Consider the following 17,432-nt stretch of genomic DNA (forward strand, 5'->3'; position numbering starts at 1 on the left):
CTTTGGATACTTTCTATCAAAATATATAAAGGGTACAAATTGAAAAGCTAGGTATCTTATTAGAGCTTCCTTGTAAACTAATTTGAGCGTCCCAGGTGGCTCAGCGGTAAAGAATCCGCCTGCTAATGCAGGAGATGCAGGAGACTTTGGTTCGATCCTTGGGTTGGAAAGATCCCCTGGAGGAGAAAATGGCAGCCCACTCCAGTATTCCTGCTGGGATAATCTCATAGACAGAGGAGGCTGGTGGACTACAGTCCATGGGGTTGCAAGGAATCAGACACAACTGAGAGATTTAGCACATAAACTAATTTGCCACCCACTTAACAATCACTTCAAATTTCAGCAGGTACTTTATCAGTCCTTTGTTCATTTCTGTTAGAAGTCATTATTTTGGCAGCATTATTTACAATAGCCAGGACATGGAAGCAACCTAGATGTCCATCAACAGATGAATGGATAAAGAAAAACAAGAATGGATAAAGAAAAACAAATATCGTATATTAATGTGTATATATGGAATCTAGAAAAATGGTACTGATGTACTATCTGCAGGGAAGGAACTAAGATGTACACATAGAGAACAGATTTGTGGACAGAGAAGAAGGTGGGACGAACTGAGAAGGTCACATTGACACATATATACTATCATATGTAAAACAGATGGCTGGGGGGAAGTTGCTATATAACCCAGGGAAACCAGCCTGGTGCTCTGTGATGACCTAGAGGGGTGGGATGGTTGGAAGAGAGGGAGGTTCAAGAGGGAGGGAATATATATCTAACTGATTTGCATTAGTTTTATGGCAAAAACCAACACAACATTGTAAAGCAATTTTCCTCCAATTAAAAAATAAATTTAAAAAATGAACTTATTCCTTCATACTTAAATTGGATATAACAATCAATTTTTATGATTTAGATCATTATTGTACACTATTTTTACACTGGATTATAGATTTTTCTTTCTTATTTATGAATCATATCCTGTATTTGGAGTCTTTCTTCACTGACTGTTGTGCATCTTATTTCTTTACATCTTGTTTCAGGACTTTCCTGGCAATCCAGTAGTTAAGACTCTGCGCTTCCAGGGAAGGGGCCATGGTTAGGCAATGGCACCCCACTCCAGTACTTTTGCCTAGAAAATCCCATGGATGGAGGAGCCTGGTAGGCTGCAATCCATGGGGGCGCTAGAGTCGGACATGACTGAGCGACTTCACTTTCACTTTTCACTTTCATGCATTGGAGAAGGAAATGGCAACCCACTCCAGTGTTCTTGCCTGGAGAATCCCAGGGACGGGGAAGCCTGGTGGGCTGCCGTCTATGGGGTCGCACAGAGTCGGACACGACTGAAGCGACTTAGCAGCAGCAGCAAGAGGTAGCCAGTCAAGCCTTCCCTACTTACATTCAAGAATATTTCCAAGAAGGGAAAGTAGCTAACTGAAAGTAGACTTATAACATTCTTTGGAAAGACCTACTCAGCCATCTGCCTAAATCCAACTTTGAAGAGTATGAAACAGGTATTAGCCTCCCATTATCAAACTCCATTTGGGCATATATTCTTCTTTAAAAAAAACCCAAAAACTAACAAAGTATTATTTAGAACTAGGGGGGCAAGGATCAAAAAGCTTAAGTTCTCATTAACATTCACACAAAAATCTAGTAGACTCAGCTTTGGAAGATGGAAGCTGCCTAAAGATATTATTTCTGACAGTGTTATTTAGAGTGGTATATAATTGTGAATATCTTAATGTATAACCATGGGTATATAAATAAACTGAAAATTTTATATAAAACAATATATAATTATTAAAACTAGGTTTCTAGAGTAATTAATAATTCAAGGTTAAAAACAGGGTATATATTTATTTACATTTACATTATTTACATATTACATTATCTAAACTATACTACACATTAAAAAGGAGAATGGAAGGAACTAGTCTAAAATGTAAACATAATTTGATGGTAGGATTATGGGATATTTGCTTTTCTCCTTTCTAGCTTCTTATATTTTGTGTGTGTGTGTTTTTCCTTTACAATGAACATGGATGGCTTTTATAATTGGAACAAAAACAAATTCACTTTGAAAGTGGGAGCCCGTAACAGTTAATAAAGTCCAGCATATACATAAATACACAATGGAAAACAACTCTTCCTAAACATTAGGTTCCTATAAAAATGAATTATTTCCCACATAAAAATCACAGTCTGAAGTATTAACCAAATTAAACCATTCAAGGCCATTTTCTTTGGTATCTGGAATAGTGATACATGAAGCTAGAGAACAAAGTTAATGGTAATCTAAATTCACCAGGTATAAGCTTTTCAGCTGTGGAATGAAGGGTTTTAAAGTATGCACAAATCCTTAATAGGGGTGGCTGATTAGATCTAATTGAAGCCACTAATCTCTGTAGCATTCTTGAATCCATTAAAACTGTTCAGGTTTCTTACTATGAATTTTTGTCTGACATGAAGAAAATTCAATTGCACCACTTAGAAAACTGCAATAGAAAGAAAGAAAAACTGATGGATGAATAAATGATACAACAAAAAGTATAGTTCAGATGTCTAGAAACCATTTTTTAAAATTTTAATGATACAATTACACCTCAAATATTGTTTCTGTACTCCTAAATAAAGGACTTAGAGCATGAGTTTGAAACCATAAGCAAATTTGCACATCAACCAAACATTTGTTCTCAACAACTCTGATTTTATCACCATCTCCCTCCTATTGTCAGTTTCACAGAAGAAATACAGGAGTCACATTTGGGTATCTCATTGTTTAAATTACTTACGGAACTTAAAATGTATTTATGGTCCCATTCTGTTTTCCATGAGAGCCAAACGAAGGTGGTTTCCCTCCTTGTTTCCCTTTGTTTGCCAGAAAACAGGGTGTAGAACGCTGCTTATAGTTTTATGGTGTGTGTTCCAAGGAAGTCATGTAACTGCAGGCCACTAGGAAAGCTGTGGAGGTCCTGGTGCTTTCTGGAGGGGGTGGCGGTTAGGAGTGCAAGATATCCAACTAAATTACAGTCTGGAGTTTGAAGCTTCAGTAGTATCTTGAAACCGTGCCCCAGTGTTTAAACTACTTACTTCCTCCTTCAAGTTGTAGTACCTCACATTTCATCAACTTCTTTTTGTAAATTTAACTAATTAAATCTTGCATTATTTTTGGCTGTGCTGGGTCTTTGTTGCTGCGTGCTGGCTTTCTCTAGGTGCAGTCAGTGGCGGCTACTCTCTAGCTGCTGTACACTGTGGGCTTCCCATTGCAGTGGCTTCCCCTGTTGTGGAGCACAGGCTCTAGGCGCATGGGCTTCAGGAGTCGTGGCCAACGGGCTCAGTAGTTGAGGCTTGCGGGCCCTGGAGCGTGCAGGCTTCAGTAGTTGTGGCGCACAGGCCTAGCTGCTCTACAGCACGTGGGATCCTCTTGGATCAGGGACTGAATCTGTGTCCCCTACACTGCAAAGCGGATTCTTAACCACTGGGCCACGAGGGAAGTCCTAGACTTATTTCTTATGTATTATGTACAGTTCTAGCAGTTTGCTCTTCAACCCTCAGTTTTTTCCTGGTTGGTATTTAACGCAATGTTTTTAGTTCAGGCTCAGTTGATCCAGATGAATTTCTGAGGTGATTTTAAAATAAATGTATAGTATTATTAAAAAATTACTTAGTACTTTTCATCTTCAGATAAAGTATTCATTGACTAGTTGCTGTGGATACATATTATACCTACATTACTTGCTAGAGATAAAGGATAAAATAGGGTTAAACAGTAAGCCTAGTTCATTTTAGAATCTGATTTACAGCCAATTCTTGGTCATCCAGGTTGGAAGGCAAGTTAAGGCACAGGCAACTGTAGTTGACAGATAACTTAGTTCTCAAGACGGTCTTCTTTACCCACTACCCTTCACTAGATTTAGTAATAAGCAACAAACTTACTGGGACTCTTTTAGTTCGAGCTCTATTTCTTATACCTTATTGAGTTTTTCTGCACGTAACTTAAATAAACAGGGTGACAATATACAGCCTTGACGTACTCCTTTTCCTATTTGGAACCAGTCTGTTGTTCCATGTCCAGTTCTAACTGTTGCTTCCTGACCTGCATACAAATTTCTCAAGAGGCAGATTAGGTGGTCTGGTATTCCCATCTCTTTCAGAATTTTCCACAGTTTATTGTGATCCACACAGTCAAAGGCTTTGGCATAGTCAATAAAGCAGAAATAGATGTTTTTCTGGAACTCTCTTGTTTTTCCATGATCCAGCAGATGTTGGCAATTTGATCTCTGGTTCCTCTGCCTTTTCTAAAACCAGCTTGAACATCTGGAAGTTCACGGTTCACGTATTGCTGAAGCCTGGCTTGGAGAATTTTGAGCATTACTTTACTAGCGTGTGAGATGAGTGCAATTGTGCGGTAGTTTGAGCATTCTTTGGCATTGCCTTTCTTTGGGATTGGAATGAAAACTGACCTTTTCCAGTCCTGTGGCCACTGCTGAGTTTTCCAAATTTGCTGGGATTTCTTTGGAAGAAATGATGCTAAAGCTGAAACTCCAGTACTTTGGCCACCTCATACGAAGAGTTGACTCATTGGAAAAGACTCTGATGCTGGGAGGGATTGGGGGCAGGAGAAGGGGATGACAGAGGATGAGATGGTTGGATGGCATCACCGACTCGATGGACGTGAGTCTGAGTGAACTCTGGGAGTTGGTGATGGACAGGGAGGCCTGGCGTGCTGGGATTCATGGGGTCACAAAGAGTCGGACACAACTGAGCAACTGATCTGATCTGATCTGATTGAGTTTTTAAAAATGTATAGAATTTAAAGTGTATAAATTTCTTTTACCCACAAAGCTTTTAATAATCAGTTATTATCCAAAACTTAAAAATACATAGCTTTGTGCAATAAGATACACACACACTCCATTATCAAGAGGCACCAATTATCTTTTTTTTTTTTTAAGTTCAAGGAATACAGCATAATGATCTGATTTATATATACAGTGACCAATTACTTTTATAATCTCATGATTCTGTTTAATTTCCTTTTATGCCCATCTAACTTGAAACAGATCTTGCTTTTATACAAGCATTTTAACAGCATTAGAACTCTGTAAATGGAGAACACTAATTTATGGTACTTACACTATTGTACTTGCTTTTGCCCTCGAAAAGAGGATTATTATTGGATTTAAAAAACTGTTTTAGAAAACTGCAACAAAATTACAGAAAGCAAAACCTGCCACTAATGAACAAAGCAGGCTTTGTCTGCAACAGGCCCATAACTTCCCTTGGAAATACTGCACAGTTCTGACCTTTGGGAAATAGAATTGGGAAAGCACTCAAGAAGACAGCTCTCTTCTGTACCTTTCTCTGTACCTGCAGGTAAATTAGGTCTGAGATTCCAACTCTAGGAAAACAGTTCTTTGACCATAATTGCACCAAGAAATTATGGTGCTTTACTCTGGCAAATTGGATGTTTATAATTTTTTGATAAAAGTTGCAAGTTGAAAGTTTTTATAGTGAGGTGCGAGATAATATATTCTCTCATGGAAAAAAACTTTAAACCTCTCAAAATTAACCAGCAAGTAGAAAGAAGGAATACATTATTGTGACAATGGGCTATTCAGAAAATAATTTTTGATTGGTATTCTACATTCAATAACAACAGAAAATCCTTTAAGGAGTTCATGACAGACCCCTACACTTTCTCCTGATTCTTGCATCACATGAAGAAAGTAATCCTGTTCCTTCTTTCTCAGAAGCATTTATTTTTAGGTCTAGATAGGTATGAGAGATGTCTGATAATTCTGATGACCAAGTAGTACCAAGTGTTCTTTCAAGTCTCATGAAGAAGTTTATTTTTAATTAGTTCATCTATTATTCATTTCTATGTTAATATTGTTATATAACTATATTAAAATCTGTCTATCCACCAATCCCCTTACTGACATTGCCTCCAAACAACATATTATTTCTAAAGCACCTTTCCCCAAACCACTATTTTCATGTCTAAGAACCCACAACAACAAATTTCAGAGCAAAATGAATCAAATAATGATGGAAAAGGAATGAAGAGAAAATATGACAATACAATATCTTTTGATGCAGCATATCCTTATACAAAGGAAAAGTGGCAGCGGGGAGAGGGCAATTAGTGAGTGAAAGGTACACGATGGGGCCAAAAAAAAAAAAAAGAGCTAGACAGGGGGAATGGAAAGGCAGAAAGAGAAGGACAGTTCTAGACTAAATGGCTGGGTAGAATTTATTAAAATTCTTTCTGCCTAATTTAGGGACATGTGATAATTAGCTGTTTGTTTTAATATGATAACATAGTAAAGGATTCCAGTGAACACAGAAACAGCTTTTACATTGATTGAGAATTACAGAGTATTATTTGAAAGTTTTACCTCAGTAATTTTTATTTTTGACCACAGAGCATGGCTTACAGGATCTTAGTTCCTTAACCAGTGATCGAATCCACACCCCCTGCAGTGGGAGCATGGACTCTTAACCACTGGACTGCCAGGGAAGTCCCTATCTCAGTAAACCTACAGACCTCTCCTATAGATATATTTCATCTTAATATGAACTGCTGAGGAAAACTGTTTATTTCCTTGAATGGACATCACAGCGTAAATTCTTACTCTGCATTCAAATTCTCTATTGGCTCACCTGTTGTTAGAGAGAACCTACAGTAAAAATACTTGTTTTTACACATCTCATAAATTTGTATGTGAGTTCTCCTGCAAAGTCATTTATTTGAAAGCAGACTCTTCTTGGTTAACACCTCGATACTTCCATTATAAGCCATGGGCAGCTAACAACCTTAAAAAATGGAATATGTCTTATACAAATTTTAAAATATGTAAAAATTTTACTTTTAATATTTTACATTCTTTCAAAATTTATTTGTTTGTTTGTTTACGGCTGTGCTGGGTCCTTGTCGCTGCGCAGGCTTTTCTCTCGTTGCAGCGCAGGGCCTACTCTAGCTGCGGTACTTGAGGTGCCTGGGCCTCTCACCGTGGCGGCTTTTCTTGCTGTGGAGCATGGGCACTCTAGGCGCTCAGGCTTCAGAAATGGCAGCTCCTGGGCTCTAGAGCACAGGCTCAACAGTTGTGGTGCATGGGCTTAGTTGCTCCGTGGAATGTGGGGTCTTCCTGGATCAGGGATTGAAGCTGTGTTTCCTGCATTGACAGGCAGATTCTTTACCAATGAGCCACCAGGGAAGCCCAATATTATAAATTCTTAACTAGAAAGTAAACTTCTTAAAGGTACAGACAGGAATTATACCCATAGAGTCTGCCACATTCACAGTGCCTTGAAAATAATAAGAAATCAATACATTCATTCATTTATTTTTGCATCATTTGGCTTGCCAAACCCAGTACCATCCAGTTTGAAGCTTAAAACTAACTACTGTATTACAGGCCAAGAACTTTGAACAAACGACTTAGCTCTTAATTTACTTTCTACATTTATCTTTCCAAAGAATCTGGTGAAACATTCTTACCAGACACCTACCCATTGAAATGCCTTTAAAATTTCATGAAGAAACTGTTATATTTGGTAAAAGACTCTATAGTAATGGTATAGTCCTCAAAGTCATCAATGTTGAGCCTTCAAGACCTGGTCCTGATTTGCTCAAATAGAACACATCCTGAATTATAAATGACAAAATGAAGTCTGTCCATGAAAATAGCTTATCGTTACCTTTGAATTACATAGATAATAGGAAATAAAATCCAAAAATTATACTCAGAATATAAAAGCCTTAGTTAGGTACCCGAGTGATCTCTATTTCTTCTTCATAGGTCTTTTTTTTTTTTTTCCCAGCCACACTGTGCGTCTTGGAGGATCTCAGTTCAAGAACCAGGGATTAAATCCAGATCATAGCAGTGAAAACCCAGAATAGTAGCCACTAGGCCACCAGGGAAATCCCTACTTCAGAAATCTTTTATTAGGGTTGTTGGTAGGCAGAAAAACTGATGAATGATGAGTCCTACTTTTTTTATAGGCAGAAAAGATTATGAATTTTATCTGAGATGGAATTTTTTGTCTAGTATTAGATGTTAAATTAGCATTCTGCATAAATATCACCACTCATTAGTAAGTTGTACCTGCTTACCCATCTTGGTTTTCAAAGACCTTTCATTTCCATCTCACAGATAAATGCCTAGCATGATTTACATCCTGACTTATTAACAAAAAACTATCTTTGTAGTAGAAACCACAAGAAAATTTAATGGCCCAAAAGGGAATTGACTAAATTCTGGAGAGTGGTTACCTCTGGGAACAAAGAAGCAAAATGTTATCATAAGGGAATGTGGGCATAGAGAGAGGGGATGGGGGGAAATATCTCCATTTTTAATTTCATCTCTTAAGATAAGTAGAAACCCCAGAGGGTCTTTTATATTTTCCTCTATACCCTTTTCTACCTATAAAATATTTCATTAAGAAAAAGAAGTGAGCTACTGAATTGATATGGACTCAGCCCTGGTGATCAAAGTAAAGTCAGTCAAGTTCTGATTTCAGTTCTAAAAATATGTGGCTGAATCACTTACTTTGCAACTGATGTGCCCAAGTTTCAATAAAACATGAAAATTACTTTGTAGGAATTTCATCTGGCAAGTTCTCAGGGGAAAACACACCTCTAGAAATGAAATTACATTAAACCACAAGACATATTTGAGAGTGTTACCTGTGTTCCCACACTTCATGGCTTTCTTTAAAGTCACTAACATTTTTTATTTCTGGGGAAAAAAAAGTAGCCTGTGACTGAACATATTTTATGGTGCTTCATAAATCAAAGAGAAGGTATAAGAAGGTATAAACCTTTTTTAAAAAGTATAATGTCAAGAAATGATTCACAGGTTTTCCCCCACTCTGTTTATATTTAACAACCCTTTAATGAATATCCACTTACATCTATCTTTTCCACCTTTCCATCTTCATCTTACACAAAACCGCACAGTGTTAGGAAAACGAGTCTCAGTGACAGTGAACCTCCATTTCACTTATATTCTTTGAAACTCTGGCTACACTTATAATGATCAGCCTGGTCTCCAGCTATTTCTGAGACAATAACACTTCAAATGCATAGCACTGACTTCAGAAATATTTATACCAAGTGTTGCCTTATGAGAAACGGAAACACCAGCACAATGGAAGAAGCTTGGAAAGCTTATTTGGAAAATGTACAACTGAGTCTAAAACTTGAACTTAAATCTTAAAAATGGTTCTGTTGGGAATTCCCCGGCAGTCCAGTGGTTAGGATTCTGTGCTTTCACTGTAGGGGGCACAGTGGAACTGGTTCGGGAACTAAGATCCCTCATGCCATGGCCAAAAAAACAAATCAAACCAAAACAAAACAAGTCCTGTTTATAGAAGTCAACAATTCTAGTTCTATACCGCATGTATATATCAACAGTTCAAGTCCTGTAAAACAGCAGTAAAACACCACTGACTTCTTAACAACCACGAGTTCTTGTAGCACTTATTTTCTGCAAGGGTAAGAAATTAACAGATGGTTTCCTAGCAATATTATCTTAAAAGTCCAAAAGGATCAAGTAAAACAAAACTATAAGTTGTAAATTAATATAACTGAATGAAAAATTAACTTGTATTTTTCTTCATTTATTCTTCACAAAGTGATTAAACATCCTCAAGTTAAAAACATCAAAATCCTCACATTCAAATTCCTATAAAATATTCAACTTCACCTGTAAATCTGCCTTGCCTCTGTCAAGATTTTGTTTTATTGCCTTCTATTACTCACCAACTCCATCTGGATTTACCGGTCTGGAGATGTCAGCTTGCCCCATGATTATGTTGTCTGAAGTGTCTCACAACAGCAAATTGTCACGGACCAAAGCAAACTTTTCTTAAATGATAAATCCACATAAGGAGGGGTCGTGCACTCCTCTCTCAGTGTCACCGCCAGACTTCAGGACACGGCACCAGGTCAGTTAATCTGCAGGAGCTGCTGTTTCCCTGTATCCCGCCCGGACCAGGCACTGGTGGTTCTCACAAATATGTCTTCACGCTGGCTCTCTTCACACAGGAATGCCTGTCATTCCAGAGTGCACACTGTGAAGAGCTCCGGGGCAGGAAGGGGAGGAGACTGCCAACCACATTCTAGTTGCTGAGAGGCACAGCCCTGAAAGTCCACACCTACTTTTCCTGACACTGAGCTGGGTTACAACTTTCCAGACTCCCAGTCACGAAGCGAGACTACCAAAGACTTCAATTTAATTTTAATTTAATCACACAAAAAACATCAGGGTTATGCATAAGCAGGCTGATGGGAGCAGGAGTCCATTCAAAAGTATGTTCTATACACAGGCTTGCCTCAAAATCAGACCATTCTGACTCTTCACTGCTTGCCCTAAAACTGTATTTCCTACCTGTGAGAGCATACTCAGAGAAGAATGAGATTTGTGTACTGGGAATTAATAACATTAGAAACAATATTTTAGAACTAAATAGACTTTTTTCTAAAAATAAAAAGAAATATATCTGAAAATCTGGCTCACTAAAATAGTAAAATTGAAATAAATATTTGTAAGATATTACATAATACTTCAGGTTTCCCTAGTGACTCAATGGTGAAGAATCCACCTGTCAATGCAGAAGATGTGGGTTTGATCTCTGGGTTGAGAAGATCTCTTGGAGAAGGCAACTCACTGCAGTATTCTTGCCTGGGAAATCCCATGGACAGAGGAGCCTGGAGGGCTTAAAGTTCATGGGGTCGCAAAAGAGTCAGACATGACTTAGCAACTGAACAACAACAACTTGCAGTACTTTTCTTTCTGTTTAAATTCAACAATAATCTTGAGGAATCAAGATTGCTGGGAGAAATATCAATAACCTCAGATATGCAGATTAGAAAATGAAGAGGTACTAAAAAGCCTCTTGATAGTGAAAAGAGGAGAGTGAAAAAGTTGGCTTAAAGCTCAACATTCAGAAAACTAAGATCATGGCATCTGGTCCCCTCACTTCATGGGAAATAGATGGGGAAACAGTGGGAACAGTGTCAGACTTTATTTTTCTGGGCTCCAAAATCACTGCAGATGGTGATCACAGCCATGAAATTAAAAGACGCTTACTCCTTGGAAGGAAAGTTATGACCAACCTAGATAGCATATTCAAAACCAGAGATATTACTTTGCCAACAAAGGTCCGTCTAGTCAAGGCTATGGTTTTTCCAGTGGTCATGTATGGATGTGAGAGTTGGACTGTGAAGAAAGCTGAGCGCCAAAGAATTGATGCTTTTGAACTGTGGTGTTGGAGAAGACTCTTGAGAGTCCCTTGGAGTGCAAGGAGATCCAACCAGTCTATTCTAAAGATCACTCCTAGGTGTTCATTGGAAGGAGTGATGCTGAAGCTGAAACTCCAGTACTTTGGCCACTTCATGCGAAGAGTTGACTCATTGGAAAAAGACTCTGATGCTGGGAGGGACTGGGGGCAGAGGGAGAAGGGGACGACAAAGGATGAGATGGCTGGATGGCATCACCGACTTGATGGACATGAGTTTGAGTAAACTCTGGGAGTTAGTGATGGACAGGGAGGCCTGGTGTGCTGCGATTCATGGGGTCGTGAAGAGTCGGATACGACTGAGCAACTGAACTGAACTGAACTGAATAATTTTGAGCACTATATTAAGGAGCCTTACACTGTCTATATCCTTTAATTATCACCACAACTAAACAGGAATTGTGAAGAATACATTATTTACCTTATTATCAGATAAGAATACTAAAGCTATGAGGTCAAATCCTGTGTTTGTCAAAGCCCTAATATTCCTTTAACAAAAAACAGCTACCCCTGAAACTGAGCTTTTAGCTTAAATCTTTGTTCTGCAAACTCAGATTCCAGGAAGATTTCTAGTATCTGGATTTTTCCCTTTGCCTTTCATTAGCACTGCTCTTCTTTCCCCATTATCTCATCTCTATTATCTGTTTGCCTTTTTTTTTTTTTTTTTTTTAATTTGTGGCCATGCTTCCCAGCATGAGGCTCTTAGTCCCCCCACCAGGGATTGAACCTATGCCCCGTGTAGTGAAAATGTGGTGTCTTAACCACTGGACCTTCAAGAAACTCCCTCTATTATCTGCTTTTGATTAAATAGCAAAGGTAAGGAATAAGAGGCTGCCCTCATAGCTCAACTGGTAAAAGAATCTGCCTGCAATGCAGGAGACCTGGGTTTGATTCCTGGGTTAGAGAAGATCTCCTGGAGAAGGATATGACAACCCACTCCAGTATTCTTGCCTGGAGAATCCCATGAACAGAGTCTGGCAGACTACAGTCCCTGGGGTTGCAAGAGTTGGACTCAACTCAGTGACTAAACCACCACCAAGGAATAAGAAAATGACAATGCTAAGGCATCAGTAAGAAAAAAATGTGTACACTTGGACAAAAAGTATTTGTTAGGAATAGTAGTAAAAAAAATATGATATTGACCATTAAAATTGGAAAGAATAAAAGGAAAAATACATTGAAATTTTACATTGAAAGAATGCTCCAACCTAACAATGTCAAATACCTTCAAAGCGGGCCCTTACATTTATTAGCCTGAAAGCACACATGTGCAACAGTACCTTTGACTCCCGGAAAATGCGGAAGCAGAGGTGGGAAAAACATCCCCAGCACCAACATATCATATTTATCATCACCATGAAGAAAACACAGCATATAGTTCAAGAAGATGAGCTTTGGAGGCAGACTACCATTTTAATTCCAGCTCTATTACAAGGTGTGAACACTAGGCAAGTTACTTCATCTCCCTGGGCCTCAGTTACCTAATCTGTAAAGTGGGCATAACAATACTTAGCAGGACAAGGCAGTAGTAAGGATTAAATGACACAAACAGAAATAAAGCACTTCATAATGTGTCTGGCTCATGGAAAGCTCTCAATAAATGCAAGCAATACTCATCATTGTTGTTATAGTGAAAAAACAAGTCAAAAAAGGAGAGCTTAGGCCAGAAAACCCAGCCATTACCAAAAGGTTAGTCAGAAACGGAAGAGGATGACATTTCTGTACCATGAATCCAGAGAGCAAACTGGAAGAAGCAGGCCAAGGAGGAAGTCTGAACACAATCAGGGATGGTGCACAGAAACATTAAGCAGATGGAACAGCCCAGACGTGTGGACTATCATGAATTAGTTCAAACCAGGCACATTAAACACACACACACACACATACACAGAGCCCAGAAACTGTACTACAGAATCTAGTTCATGCTGACAGAACCATACAAGAATAGAACAGACAGGGAGTTTCTAAATGGTCCAGTGATTAAGAATCTGCCTGGCAAGGCAGGGCACATGGGTTCAGTCCCTGGGTCAGGGAAGATCTCACATGCCACAGAGCAACAAAGCCCGCAGGCTGCAAATACTGAGCTTGCGCTCTAGGGCTCCGTAAGAGAAGCCACCGCAGTGAGGAGCCCACGCACCTCGGGAAGAGTAGCCCTCACCCACCTCAACTAGAGAAAGCCTGTATGCAGCAACAAAAACCCAGCATAGCCAAAAATAATTTTTTTAAAAAAGAGTAGAACAGATAGATATAAGGATCTTTACAGTTATGTAAAGTTTAAAAATAAAATAAAATTAAAAAAAAAAAAAAAAAAAACAGGAAAAAAAAAAAGGATCCTTATCTCATATGGCTACTGTTTACCATCTGCCAATTTTAAATGCCCAGCTTGACTTGGCTCACTACTAATCTTGGGTATTTGAAAATAGAAATAAATCCAAGGCCTCCAAGGTGGCTCAGAGATCAAGAATCCGCCTGCCAGTGCCAGAGCTTCAGGAGACTCGGATTTGATTCCTGGATTGGGAAGATCTCCTAGAGGAGGAAATGGCAACCCACTCCAGTATTCTTGCCAGGATAACCCCATGGACAGAGGAGATTGGAGGGCTACAGTCCATGGGGTCGCCAAGAGTCAGACATGACTGAGTGACTGAGCATGCATGCACAATAAACATAAGATTAAATAAAGAATCTTAGTGATCATCTGGCTCAATCTCCTATTCTTTATAAAAAAAAGACTGACGGTTCAAGAGTTTAAATGCTTTGCTCAGAGACAGCACTAAAACCCAAGTCTCCTGATTCTAACTCCAGGACTCACTTTGGTTCTTGTAAAAATGGCTAAGGATATATTTATTTCCTAAAGACAGAATCATTTCCCAAGGAAATCCATACTCTACAACAATCACAAATCTCTCAGAAATTCTAATTGTGTCACCTATGTACCAAACTAGACTGGGAAACGAGTACGTCAAAGCTGTATATTGTCACCCTGCTTGTTTAACTTATATGCAGAGTTCATCATGCAAAATGCCGGGCTGGATATGGCACAAGCTGGAATCAAGATTGCCGGGAGAAATATCAATAACCTCAGATATGCAGATGACACCACCCTTAAGGCAGAAAGCGAAGAGGAACTAGGAAGCCTCTTGATGAAAGTGAAAGTGGAGAGTGAAAAAGTTGGCTTAAAACTCAACATTCAAAAAGCAAAGATGATGGCATCTGCTCCCATCTCTTCATAGGAAATAGATGGGGAAACAATGGAAGCAGTGATAGACTTTATTTTCTTGATCTCCAAAATCACTGTGGATGGTGACTGCAGCCATGAAAGTAAAAGACGCTTGCTCCTTGGGAGAAAAGCTATGAAAAACCTAGACAGCATATTAAAAAGCAGAGACATTACTTTGCCAACAAAGGTCTGTCTAGTTAAAGCTATGGTATGGTTTTTCCAGTAGTCATGTATGGATATGAGAGTGGGACCATAAAGAAAGCTGAGCACCAAAGAATTGATGTTTTTGAACTGTGGTGTTGGAGAAGACTCTTGAGAGTCCCTTGGACAGCAAGGAAATTAAACCAGTCCATCCTAAAGGAAATCAACCCTGAATATTCATTGGCAGGACTGATGCTAAAGCTGAAACTCCAGTACTTTGGCCACCTGACGGGAAGAACTGACTTACTGGAAAAGACCCTGATGCTGGGAAAGATTGAGGGCAGGAGGAGAAGGGGACGACAGAGGATGAGATGCTTGGAAGGCATCACTGACTCAATGGACATGAGTTTGAGCAAGCTCCAGGAGTTGGTGATGCACAGGGAAGCCTGGCGCACTGCAGTCTGTGGTGTTGCAAAGAGTCGGACACAACTGAGCGACTGTACTGAACTGAGGTACCAAACCAACAAACGTTCCCTAACCAGCATGTCTCAGTTTCATTCTAACAATCAATATTTAAGATTTTTTTTTTTGCTGTGGACCATTTTTAAAGTCTTTATTGAATTTGTTACAATATTGATTTTATGCTTTGGTTTTGTGGTGGTGAGGCATGTGGGATCCCAGCTCCCTGACCAGGGATCAAACCTGTACCCCCTGCATTGGAAAGCAAAGTCTTAATCCCTAGAGAGCTAGAGAGTCTTCAATATTTACTCTGTAACAACAAAAGTAGACAAGTGGGGAGAGGGGAAGATATTGGCCCCCTGATGGCTTTAAAACTTAACAATAAGGCCTTGAGTTCATTCTAGCTTTCCATGCGGTACATTTTAGAAATGCAAAGGCAACTCTCACTTCAACTTTGTAAGAAGTAGACAACTCTCTCTTAAGAGTCACCTAATAAGCTTCTCTTGTAGTTCAGTTGGTAAAGAATCTGCCTGCAGTGCAGGAGACCCAGGTTCGATCCCTGGATTGGGAAGATCCCCTGGAGAAGGAAATAGCAACCCACTCCAGTATCCTTGCATGGAAAATCTCATGGACAGAGAAGCCTGGTGGGCTGCAGTCCATGGGGTCGCAAAGAGTTGGGTACGACTGAGTGACTAACACTTACTTATTTAATAAGATACTTTCTTTTAGAATACTTTTCTTCCACAGATTATTGCCTCAAGGAATGGGGCAAGTCATTGATTTAAATTTGTGAATCTCTTCCGATTTTATTCAGGGAAAGAGCAAAAGAGGCCTTATGAAGCTTAATACGCAAAGTAATCTAAGCTACAGTTTAGATTTGAGTGTGTGCGCACTGTCACTCAGTCGTGTCAACTCTGCAACCCCATGGACTGGCGCCCTCAGTTCCTCTGCCCATGAGATTTCCCAGGCAAGAATACTGGAGTGGGCTGCCATTTCCTCCTCCAGGGGATCTTTCTGACCCAGAAATAGAACCTGTGTCTCCTGCATTGTCAGGCAGATTCTTTACCACTGAGCCACCTGGGAAACCTCATAGCTTAGATTTAGAGAGAAACTGAAGCCCTCTAACCAGTCTCACTTTATTGAAGAACTGTTTCTAAGCAAACAAGGGTGAGCACTCAAAACCTTTAGTGACGTTTATAACAGGTTCGATTCCTGCTGGCCAGCACATCAGACAATAATGTGACAACATGCTTTATATTTTCAACAGTTTACAAGATCAATCAAAAAAGTGTAATGCTTCCATATAAATGTACTTTTATGCCGAAGTATCAGTATAAATTGGATTATCTAGGAGAGTGAGCTCTTCACTATTTCAATCACATTTCCCTCAACTTAATTCAGCATACCACTTTCTTAAGTTTGAGATGTCTCAAGAAGGAACTTTAGTGAGAGGTTGGGAAGAAAATCACTTTCCTCTGGGAAAGGTTCACGGAGAGAAATTAACAGCTCAAACAGACACATATTCAAATGAAAGACTAATTTTCAACTTCTGGATATATAATTGAGGGAGGGAACAGCTTTCTATTCTTTATTCCACCACCTAATTCTATCTACTCTGGCTGGCTCTGAACAGGAGATCAGTTCAGTTCAGTTGCTCACTTCTGTCCAACTCTTCGAGACCCCATGGACTGCAGCACGCCAGGCCTCCCTGTCCATCACCAGCTCCAGGAGTTTACCCAAACCCATGTCCATTGAGTCAGTGATGTCATCCAACCACCTCATCCTCTGTCGTCCCCTTCTCCTCTCGCCTTCAATCTTTCCCAGCATCAGGGTCTTTTCAAATGAGTCAGCTCTTCACATCAGGTGGCCAAAGTATTGGAATTTCAGCTTCAAACATCAGTATGAGCAGGAGATAACATCCTTCAATAATCTATATCTCAAATTCCAAGTGGAAATTAGAAAGCCCTGCGAGTTACTTGTAAACGCTTCATTGTCTCATCTATTTGTATAAACCTCTCCCTTGGTTTGGAATTTCTTTTCCTTATCCACCTAGGGAACTCCTACTCATCCTTTAAGAATTGGTTCAAATGCTGCTTCCACTATTACAAGCCTTTTCTTAGTTACTCAAGCAGAATTCAAACAAAGATTTACTGATCACTGATTATGTGCCCAGCAATGTGTTGGAACTAAAAACAATAGTTTTTTGTCCTTAAGGTGCTTACAGTTCAAAGAAATAGGATCTACAATAGAGCATGGTGAGTACCTAGGTGCTATACAAACACCTACTAGTGGGTGCGGAGGTATC

The 17,432-nt window shown here is 39.4% G+C and overlaps 1 protein-coding gene across 9 annotated transcripts in view; it reads right to left on the reverse strand.

Moving 5' to 3' along the window:
- PHACTR4 (phosphatase and actin regulator 4) overlaps positions 1-17,432 on the reverse strand; it is a 107,091-nt gene that overhangs the window by 38,617 nt on the left and 51,042 nt on the right. The window contains exon 3 of one of the 9 annotated variants that reach the window (XM_055573953.1): positions 9,773-10,063. The exons of the other annotated variants lie outside the window; for them this stretch is intronic. Coding sequence (XP_055429928.1) covers positions 9,773-9,818 — 46 coding nt within the window. The 5' untranslated portion in view covers positions 9,819-10,063. The remainder of the gene's footprint in view (positions 1-9,772; positions 10,064-17,432) is intronic. 9 annotated transcript variants of the gene reach the window in all.

The sequence above is a fragment of the Bubalus kerabau genome, chromosome 3 (genome assembly GCF_029407905.1).
Source record: "Bubalus kerabau isolate K-KA32 ecotype Philippines breed swamp buffalo chromosome 3, PCC_UOA_SB_1v2, whole genome shotgun sequence".
Classification (NCBI taxonomy): domain Eukaryota; kingdom Metazoa; phylum Chordata; class Mammalia; order Artiodactyla; family Bovidae; genus Bubalus; species Bubalus kerabau.